This window comes from Tasmannia lanceolata, unplaced genomic scaffold, assembly GCF_043159265.1.
Source record: "Tasmannia lanceolata isolate RefF3 unplaced genomic scaffold, GAP_Taslan_0.1 ptg000015l, whole genome shotgun sequence".
NCBI lineage: Eukaryota > Viridiplantae > Streptophyta > Magnoliopsida > Canellales > Winteraceae > Tasmannia > Tasmannia lanceolata.
In genome coordinates this window covers 51,552,899-51,564,016 of record NW_027518692.1, presented here as the reverse complement: position 1 = coordinate 51,564,016, position 11,118 = coordinate 51,552,899, and the positions used below count along the sequence as shown (strand labels likewise).

The 11,118-nt window shown below is 37.8% G+C and overlaps 1 protein-coding gene across 6 annotated transcripts in view; it reads left to right on the top strand.

Annotated features, from left to right (window-relative positions):
* The first annotated feature begins 1,639 nt into the window (after positions 1-1,639).
* The window catches only part of LOC143892288 (uncharacterized), a 31,479-nt gene continuing 22,000 nt past the window's right edge, over positions 1,640-11,118 (top strand). For 4 of the 6 annotated variants that reach the window (XM_077396795.1, XM_077396793.1, XM_077396794.1 and 1 more), the window contains exons 1-3: positions 1,666-1,813; positions 1,973-2,071; positions 5,129-5,232. In XM_077396795.1, the coding sequence (XP_077252910.1) occupies positions 2,033-2,071; positions 5,129-5,232 (143 nt within the window). In that variant the 5' untranslated portion in view covers positions 1,666-1,813; positions 1,973-2,032. The other 2 variants (XM_077396791.1, XM_077396792.1) reach the window with 2 other exon arrangements.

The following is an 11,118-nucleotide window of genomic DNA, read 5'->3' as shown; positions in this document are numbered from 1 at the left end:
AAAGGTATATTTGTTCTTTCCCAAAAAATTAAGGGGGGCAATTGCCCCCTTTCCCTTACAAGTGCCGTCGCCCCTCTCTGTGAGATCATATGAAAATACAAGTTTGATAGTGTGTTGTGGACTTGTGGGTTCGATAGTTGTTATATATTATAAATTATATCATATTACTAATAATGTATTTGATATTATAAATTATATTATATTATAATAATATGTTTTCTAGGGAAAAAGTCATAGTTTTTTATACCGAGCAAAAAAAAAAGTCATAGTTTTTTAGACTTGTGCAGGTTCCCTCCATTAATTTGAAAGAAAAAATCAAAGTCTTGAAAGGTGTGTAAAGTTCCCTCCATCATTTTCATTTTGAATCTTTTCAAATGCTTTGGTGGGAATTATTTGAAATTTGGTGAATCTCACATGGAGATTTAGGATTCAAACTCCTTCACTCATTCATCTATAAATAGGAGATAGTTTATCTCATCTCATTCAAGTTATTTGGAGCTATTTCTCTTTGAGAGAGCACCATGAAAGAACTTCAAGTAATATATATATATATATATATATATATATATATAAGAAGAAAGGAAAAAAACGGTTAAGGCCTAACGGCTATAACTGTCATTTAAACAAAAGAGTTTAAATCTTAATTGCCGAAACAGTTTTTTGTTAAACGACTATATTTGAAGAGTTGCGTATCTTCTTTAGAAGGGTGCGAGTCTCTTCATGAGAGGGTGTCTCAGCACCGATTCAAAGTATATAAAAAGACTATCCGAGTTTGCTAAGAATCTTCTTCTTCGATCGTTTTCTTCTCTCTTTCATATACGTTTAAAATTTTTTCTAAGTAGGTTATGATTTGTGAAAATACAGGAAGTGCAGTCCTGTTAAAATTCTCGATGTTGGGCGTTGTATCATGGAGATAGAATTTCAAGAGTCCATCTGCATCTATACGTGGGAAATACCTATCTGAAAGATAGCTTCCTGGAAGTGCCTTGCCCAATTAATTCTTCTGTTATATTTTTTGCATTCTGTTCTGTCTTATTTTCTACAATAATAGTGTACTGTGGAGATTCAAGATCCCTTCTACTCTCATTCTAAGACTTTCAAGCCTCTCTTATTCATTGATTCTTGTCGTTTTTATCTCTATTTGTTATTATGAAGAAACAGAAACTAGTATCTCAGTCTTGTCAAGATCTAAACCGTTTTAAGTTTGTTTCAGTTGGTGCACAGCATCAACAATCATTAGAGAAATGTTATATTGGGCTTCATTGTATCTCGGAGACAAATTGACGTACCCTTCCCACATCAACTATTCAATTGGTGAAAGCCAATATTGTCATAAATAAAACCATGCCGGTCTCTGAATTTCTCGCCATTCATGTCGATACCTTAAGCCTAATTTTTGCCCAACAAAAGTTAAGGCCTACTCACTAGACAGGCACTCCCTAAAAAGGAATAGATTCATAACCCCATGTTTAACACTAACAAGCCATCAACACATACAAAAATTCAAAGGATGCGCATAGCCACAAAGGCGTATTTTAGGATAAACCCTTCGATAAAATATCGCATCCGAGAGTGACGACAGGAGTCGCTCACGCGACTTTCATTTCAATTAACTTTAGGAGCATGTCGATAACCGATCTAAGTTGCGTACGTTAACAGGTTTCACCTACCCTGCTTACTTTAGCAAAACCCTACTCCCCCCTCGCGTTTTGTTAATTCCGACCTTTTTTTGTACTTTTCCTCACCCTCCTCCATCAGTGTCGTCTGCCTTGTTTCAGCTGAGGGATTTTTGGGCCTCTTTTAGATCTCAAGGGTCTCCGTCTTTTTCTATCTTAATCCTTTATTTTCTTTTCCCAATCTGTCTCTTTAAACATCTTTCCCTCTCTGCTAGGGTTTTTTTCTTCTTCTTCTTGTTTTATTTAGGGTTTTTTTTATCCATCGTTCTGAGAGCAGGTTATTTGGCTTTATTTAGGGTTTACAGATCTTAAAGCAGCTCTGGAGCTCCAGATTCTACTAAAATACGCTGTTCAAGATGTTCTGGCGCTTGCCTGCTATTTCTACATCTTCGCCTGTAAGTAAAACCCTAGAAAAAATCTATTTTTTTTATTGTCTTTCTTTTTGGCTTTTCTGTTAATTCTGCTTTTTTTTTTTGGATTGAATTCAAAAGAAGGGCATAGTGATGGTTCGTTCGCGAATTTTTGTTGATTTATGAGAATTAGGGCTTTCTATTGTTGTTTCTATTTTTTTTTTCGTTTAATTTCTTATAGGTTTGTGTCTGATTAGTTTTCATTTGTGTTCATGAGAAATGAATTATTCGACTGAGCTTACATCGATTTTGACTTTTATTTTATTTTCTATTTAGTGTTTTGGTTTGCTGTGTGTGTTTGCGTGAGTGCTCGACCGGTTAATTGCACAGCACACTGTTGTTTGTGATAGAATGTATATGGGATTAAGAGTCAAAAGAAAAAGGAAATACAAGAGCTCAATTTGTTTTGAATGATGTGTAATATTATTAGAGAAAAAGGAGGGGATTGTTCTTTTCATAATATTAACTCTGTACTTATTCGAGCATTTTCACTGTTCCTCAACTCAGAAAATTGAATTTTTTTTTTGTTTTTTTTTGTTTTCAGATTTTGGCTTGCTGTCTGATTATAGATTATTGATATTATCTTTCTTGGTATTTTTGCATAAGTTAATTTTTTTTTTTTTTCATTTTATAGTAGAATGGAACTTGAATTTCTCTTCGCTCTTTCTGCTTTTAATTACGATGAATGATAATATGGTGTGTATCATGCCCGCCATATTATGGTGTGCAGTCCCTTAAGGCACCTGAAAGGCTGACTTAAAACAGGTCAAAGGCAGACATGTAGACACCTAAAACACAGTGTTCAAGGCGTGCTCAAGACTGACTTAAGATAGCTAATGCTGGCTGTTGAAGGTTTGAAATTGGTAACACTACGCGCCCTAACAGTGCCCCATTAGCATGGTTTTAAATTTCGGCCGAAATCCAGAAATTTGGACTGAAATTTCGGATTTCGGCCATAATACCGAAATTCGGCCGGGACTGAAATTTAAAACCGAAACCGGAATTTAAAATTTTTGGCCGAAATGATAAGATTTTCACCGAAATATCCACCAAAACCAAAATTGCCACAGAAATTTTGTTTTCGGCTGAAATTGAAACCGAAAATGAAATTTCAATCCTTGCCTATTAGTAATGTGATTGAAAGGCCGATTTTGGCACCAACTGCTTTTCTTTAAACACAGAGCCGGAGTCACAAACTACGCGTCTACGCCCCACCCACCCCCGAAATTTCCCATTCAACGCCAATGTTTGGCTGCACAAACTCTCTGCGTTCATTGGAATTTCAAATGCCCATGTATGCCAATTCTTTGTTTGGTTTCCAATATTGCGTTAAAGTTCCATTCGACCCCCAACATCTTGCAGACATCGTTATTGATTTTTTGCACATGTGGCGCCTATGCGGCTCTAATGTCCCCTCTACTAATCTTCCAACCAAATGCTACCAAAATGTTAAATTTTGGTAGAAGAATAGTGGAAAAGGTCTTGTCTTTTCTTTCTTTCTTTCTATCTCGAAATGATTTAAATAAGGAATCGCGGGGCATTTCCAGATATATTACTCAAAAGAATCGACACAATACGCCTAGTCGATTGGACTTGAGAAAATTCTGTCCTTTTTTTGGTAATGACAACCCTACTTTTTTCCATTACTCTCCGGGAGAACTGCCGCACAACCAAACACTACGCACAACCAAACACTACCTACAACAATCCTACTATTCTTATAGACAAATCAAATGCTTGTCCCCTCTCTTTTGACTTCTCATTCCACTACTATCTGAGCCACCCCCGCGCAACCAAACATAGCCTTAGGGGGGACTTCCGAGTCCCCAGCCTCACCATGGACTGATGTGCACTAGGCATATCAATAATAGTATGACCCTCGATCTGGACTGTCTATCAGATGAGACACCACTCACGCATCAAAACTTTTCTTTTTGGACTAACCTAACCGCATATGTCCTTCACATGGATGATTAAAACTGAAACGGTCACTTATCGGACAGATGCGGTTTCCCAATCAGTATGGTTTTTGAATTATAAGTCCATATCCCATTCACAGCGGCACTAGTGCCCGCCTGATGGACAGTCTAGACCAAGGGTCTTATGGTCGCTTGTCTGGTGCAAATCATTGGCAATGGATTAATCCTTTTTAATTTTGGAAGTGATATATTGGCCCCCTTTCCTTCCCTGGACCAGCCCCCTCTAGTGTATTCATGACTACCCCTCTACACTACAAGGGGGTGGCCCATGGAAAATGGGCAAATATATCATTTCCTTTTTAATTAGCAATTTATGTGAGAATGTGTATGCTTCATTTCCTCTTGAAGTTAAATTTCTTTTGTACTGGATTCTGTTTTCAGCTTTTTGCTTGCTCTCTGATTTGTGTCTGGATGTTGATTATTGATTTTCTCTTTCTTGGTGTTTTTGTAGATGATGAATTTTCTGCTTTTTTCATCTTATATTAGTATGGAACTTGAATAATGAATTTGTCCTTCACTCTTTATGCTTTTAATTACGATGAATGATAATATGGCGTGGATCATTTCCACCATATTATGATTTGAATGATGTGTATTAGGCACATCAATAATAGTGGGACCCTCAATCTGGAGTCTGGACTGTCCATCAGGTGAGACACATTTTTGATTGCTAATGCCTTGAAATTCTTCTTATTCGACTAAACTAACGATCCTATTCCTACCTGTGACCTGCACATTAATAATTAAATAGAAAAGGCCACTGTTCTGATAGATGCGGTTGTCCTATCACTATGTCTTTGAATTATAAGTTGTTACTTCATGCACAGTTGCACTGGCTCCCAACTGATGGATGGTCAGATCACGGATCTTAAGGCCATTGATCGGATAGATGTGGTTGCCCTATCAGTATGTTTTTGAAATTATAAGTCGTTACCCAATGCATAGTTGCACTGGCTCTCAGCTGATGGATGGTCCGGATCAAGGGTCCTACTACCCATATAAATTTTTTCCCCATATTCTGTTAATATTCTTTCCAGTTGATTAGAAAACTTATTTTTTGTAGGTGGAATCCATTTTGGATAAGGAGAACTTCTCATTGGAAGAACTTCTGGATGAGGATGAAATAATCCAAGAATGCAAAGCACTTAACAGTCGCCTCATAAATTTGTATGCCATTTCATTTTAGTTGCATTTCTTGTTGTAGTTTTTAAATATTATTTATAAAATGGACTTGGCTTGAAAATCCATCTTTTGTTTTTTTGTGTCAATAAAAATGTTTTTTTTTTGCGCGATATGGTCCTTTGAAACAAATGTGAACTGAACCTGTTTTTTGTGTAATGGTTTATGGTATAGTCCTGAACTGGTCTGCCGGCAGGCACACAATCGAAACAGCAGGCACACAATGGAAACAGTCGATCCAGAAGAGGAACATAAAACTTAAAACAAATGATGCATGATAAAAAAAAATTCAAGAAGCCCTATTTTAATACTATCAAAGCTCTAAAATCAAAAGGCACAATCCTTTCAAAAGGAAAAGCAAGGCGTGCCTCTTTCTTGCAAGCAATGGGTAATTAGATCCAATAGAGCAATTCTTGCAGGATTAGATTCTCATTCCCGTCTCACCAACTATTGAAAGGTGGAAAAAGAGAAGTGTACACCTCATTTCCGATTCTGTTACAATAAATGCATAGAACTGATAGATATTTAATTAGGCAATCAGGCACACATATAATACTGCAATATTAACCGATAGAAAAGTACTGTAACAATTCTATGATCTAAATATTACGACAAATAAATCAATATGTAGTTCACATTATAATCGCCAAAGTGGGAAGCAGAAGGGGGAAGTCTAAAAGAGACAAAATGTGGGAAGCGGAAAGCACCATGAAAGCAATGGGGATATTAAAGAGGAAATGAGCAGGAAGCTTCATGGGAGGTGAACATGAAGCATCAAGGAAGCCTTGTTGCAAATGAACACGAAACACATAGAAAGAGATAGGGGCATAGTAGGTTAGGAAGGAAGGCATGTTAGTTAGTATTATAGGTAGTTAAAGAGGACTTCATGCTAATTCTAGTTACAATTTTTAGGGATTTATAGTTTTACGAGCATGGAGTTTTATTCATCAAGTTCTTGAAAAAATCAAGTTTTGTTTTAAACTTAAAATGAGCTTTTTAAGTTTAGAGTGTATTTGAAAGGAGTGTTTTGACTTTCGAGTTTATACATGATTCTGTCATTACCAAAATGGGGAGGCACTCTTCATCATTACTAAGATGCTTTTGTCAAAGATTATTTCCAGTTGGAGAATGGATGTCCATCATGGTCGATTCAGTTCAGAAGGAAGTTATTTGATTGAGAAATGGACTAGATAGCTAGTCTGTTGGAATTGTTGAGTACTTGCTACATCAAGAGGAATGGGATGAATAAGAGGGTTTGGATTTGGGACTCCTCGGGGATCTTCTTTGTCAAGTCATTTTATCAGCACATCATTCTGTGCTCTCTATCCTCGCACCTATATATATGGTATGACGCTCTTGCTAGAGTATGTGCATTTGCGTGGATGTCTTTATTGCGTAAAATCCTTACTGTGGACCGTCTAAGGAATCACCATATGCTGATTGTAGACCATTGCTCTCTGTGCATCAAGGCAGGGGCGACAGTGGACCATATTTTTATCTATTGTTTTGAATGGTAAAATTCATTAAAAAAGGCTGAGATGGTCAGAGAGTACAAAAAAGAATATAACAATACGTCTTAAGAAATAAAAGCATCATGGGGGAAGGAAATCAAATTTCTCCAGAGACTCCAAACCAACCCCCCTCCTTGCTTGAGAATCCGCCACTTCATTTGCCGACCTCCTAACGTGATTGAAAGCCATATAGGTATCTCCGATAATATAAAAAATCTCATTATAAAAGTCTTCAAACCTCCACGGAAACTTAAGTGAACCGGATAACCATCGCATAATGTCGATGGAATCTCCTTCCATCACAACATTATTAAGATATTCCCCTTCTAGTAGCTTTTTCCTTGATCAGCAGCCCATACTTTCGCCTCGTTCGAATCGGCAATACCAATTGGACCGGCAAATGACCAAATCACCACACCCTTATCATACCTTATAACCCCTCCAATACCAGCCGGATCGGGATTACCTAGACCTGATCCATCAAAATTAAGCTTGCACGATCCATTCTCTGGAGGCTCCCAAACATGTTCAATAGTATTATTCCTCTCTACACATGAGCACACTTCTAAACACCCATACCATAAATCGAATGCGGATACAAAATTAAAAAAGAGGCATTGACTTAGCCCTAGATATAGTCAACGCCGTTGCTTTTGAAGCAACAAAGACAACACTTTTGGAAACACCTTTGAAAGTTCTAGCATTTCTTCTCTCCATGACGACCATATAATGGCAAGAAAAGATAGCTTCCAAAGGATTTTTCCTTTCTTCCCCCACGGAGCATATTGCCAGCTATCTAAAGCCTAGGCAATTTCTCTCGGAAAAACCCATTGAATACCAAACCTCCCCAACTCATTCCCCACACCTTTCTTGCAAAATTACAACGTAGAAGCAAATGGCTGGCAGACTCACCATCTTCATGGCAAAGGGTACAGTAATTAATAATGATCATCTTTCTTTCTCTCAAAAAGTCAATCGTTTGAATTCTCCCTAGAATGGCAGCCCACCCAAAAATTCACCTGATGTGTCCCAAATTCATACCCTGACATCCCCTATTTTTATCTATTACAAGTATGTCAGAGCCATTTGGGGATGTATCCTTAGGAAGTTCAAGATCATGTGTGCTTTCCCTTGTTGTTGGTCTTATGCTATGGCAGCTAACCTTGTTAGCAACTATTTGGGTGATTTGGAAAGAAAGAAATGACATGGTCTTTCGAAGCTATGCCAAGAGCCCGTCCTATGCTTACACAAAGATAGTTGCGCTTTGTACATTCTGTGCTAAGGCCTTCCCTTGCTTTAGGTTTATCTCGAGCTTCGACCTGTGGCGCCGGTGGAGGGAGATTTGTACTAGTGGGGAGAACTTCGACGGATTGAGCATTGGTAACCGTGGGCCGGCTGGAGTTGAAGGTCTTCTTAGGGATGAGTGGGGAAGTATTAAGTGGGCCTTCTCTCGGCTGGTTGGGAGAGTTGACTAATGAAGTGGAGGTAAGGGCGACTGGTTGATGATAGTACTCTGTCGGTCCTAGTGGTGGAGGGGGACTCCCTTAATGTAATTAGATGGATGCTTGGAAGCCACCCTCACCCTTGGAGGTTTGCTCCCTTGGTGGATGAGATCCAGGACCGGGTGGGGGTTCATCTCGTTATCTTCTAGCACGTTAGAAGGGCAGCCAATAGCGATGATGAATCTCTTGCTCTAGTGTGGTTACTAGGCATGGCTTGGAGGTTGTTGACTATCTTCCTCCTTGACATGGAGGGCCGTCTTGCTATTGTATTTGCGCTTTTTCCTTATTCTACCTACCAGCTCGGTCATGGTTGTTGTGATTAATAAAATCTTTTGCTATTAAAAAAATCAGCTAAATAAGAAGCATGAAAATTTGGGAAGGAAGAGGAATTTAGCTTCTAAAGTAAGCTTCAACCCAACTAGGAAGTTTTCGGCAACTATGATTTAAATTACACTACTTTGCAGTTTGGATTTTTTTTAATGGTGTCTCCCTTAACCAGAATTGAGTTGCAGCCCAACTAATAAGGTGGGCCTGGTCAGGCACTTGCTGATTTAAGTCACTAGTGGGACGTTTCTCGCTTAGGTAAGAACATTGTATAATTGGGTGGATGATGTCCGGAGCAAATTTTTCTTGGCAACTAGAGAATGAGATTGAAGATGCTATGGATCTCATCAGGTGTGTCAGGTTGCTCTCAGTCATATTCGGAGAGAAGACAATTCAGATGCTGATTCGTTAGCATGTAGTGGTGCAAACCCCAAGCTTTAATTTTCATAGATCAATTCTCAATTGATACTTGAGAGACTTTGTATTCTTACACCCATGATTCTATAGTTTTTTTTGTGAAATGACCAGCTTGGTGAGGGGTAGTTGTACTTATACGGTGTCAATTTAAAGAGTAATCGTCAAAACCGTTATGAGCATTTTTGAGACTAAATAAAAAACATTAGAAAAATTGTTACGAGACTAAATAAAAACATAATTCCTTAATTTTTTTTTGTTTCTTTTAACTCTATGTAGAAGGATCTGGTATGACATATTTTCTTTCTTTGTTTTTTTTTTTTTGGAAGAGGGAGCCAATTTATTAAAAATTGACATAAATTTTTTTGGGGTATATATAGGAGCATCTGAGGCATATACCTTACACTTTTCTGAGTATCCTTGTTCGATACTTGGATACTCCAGAGTTTTGAAAGATTTTAGTATCATAGGTTGTCATGACCATTTTTGAAAACAAACCCCCAGATGGGGAGACAATAGGTCTTGGGCCTACAAACAGAATAAGACTATACTTCCAGCTTTTTATTAATTTTAAAAAGGGACAAGCAGACTGTAAATACCATCCGTTATGTTGCATTTCCACTTTCAACAAGTTATTTCATTTCAGTTTGTAAAGGTTATTGTCATCCGTATACAATCTTTGATACTTTGTTTTAAAACTGGATTGATTGGAAGATACTTTTATTTGCTGCTTTTATCGCTCTTATATATATATATATATATATATATATATTTTAAAAGGGGAAACATAGGTTAAGATTTGCCTTGTTTTCCTGCTCTGCCCGCACATTGGTTCCAAGAGTCCTATTTAAGCGGGCTTTCTCCATGGATTGAGTGACTAATTATGTCGATCTTGTTGACCAAGTTGTTTCTATTTACATATGTAGATCTTGTCTCCCTTGCCGCCTTGTATTTATTCTGTTCAAAATGTTTCTTCATGTCCAATAAAAGCTACTTCATTTCATTTCAATTTTAAAGGCACCTATTTGGGGTATTTTGTCCATCTATAATCAAGAGGTGCAACTTGTAAATTGTAACACATTATTTTTTTATTATCTGATTTCAGTTACAGATACTTAGGTTACAAGCCATAACTCCTAAAATTATATAATCAAAGTCAAAATAAAGGAAAGCAGTCGTAAAGTTCAACTCTAAAAAGCCTCTAGTTGGTTAGGATAATTGGCTCTCACCTGAGTGACCTGGTTTCAAGTCCCGGCAATGGAGCATTTCTTTTATCTCACCTTCCCTATTAATTTAAAAAAAAAAAAAAAAAAAAAACTCTAGAAAACAATTTTAACCTTACAAGAGAAAGGTTATATTCATTTTCTTTTTTCTCTAGCTAAATATTGCATTCCTTTTTGCCCTTTCTAAACCTCCAAAACATGCACTATGAGTCTATGGGTGGGATCATATGTTTAAAACTCATCGTGGACTCCCTGAGTCAACTCCCTTTTCCCCTAGCCGCATTCCGTGTTTTGCCACCCTGTCATACATTTGCCTTACAAAGTCAATAAAAACTCCTTTGCCTCTCCCGAGTCATGACCACATCAGATGGGTACTTAGCGCCGCGTCAACCATGTTTGTTGGCCGAGTTTTCTCCTGGTCGACAAGGATTTTTTTGGCCGCATATTGGCCCGTATCCGCATTTTTAAACACTGGGGTGACACACATGGGCACATGCACGTGCGCGCGCACACGTGTGCGCGCTTGTATATACATGTTAATCCTACTCCCTCAGTCCAAGTTGTTTAGGCAGGTTTGATAAGGTGTATACACACTAAGCGACAGTGTATTTGGGCTGGTGGCGTAACATGTACTCGTACTGTATACCAGCTTCTCCGGCGTCACTGATGACCTAGATATAATCAGGGTTTGAATATGGTATTTGGGGCCTGTTCTTATGTGAAGTTCGAAGTTGATTCTTGAGCTATTTGGCATTGGCTTGAATGACTGTCATTTAATTGTAACCTTTTATGACCGGGGGGCTGAAGTAATATCTTCTAAAAAATTTGCTCTTCCCTTTCCAGAAGTTTTTTTCATCTGTTTTCAGTTTATGAGTTCAAATAATCTGTTATGATCTTGTT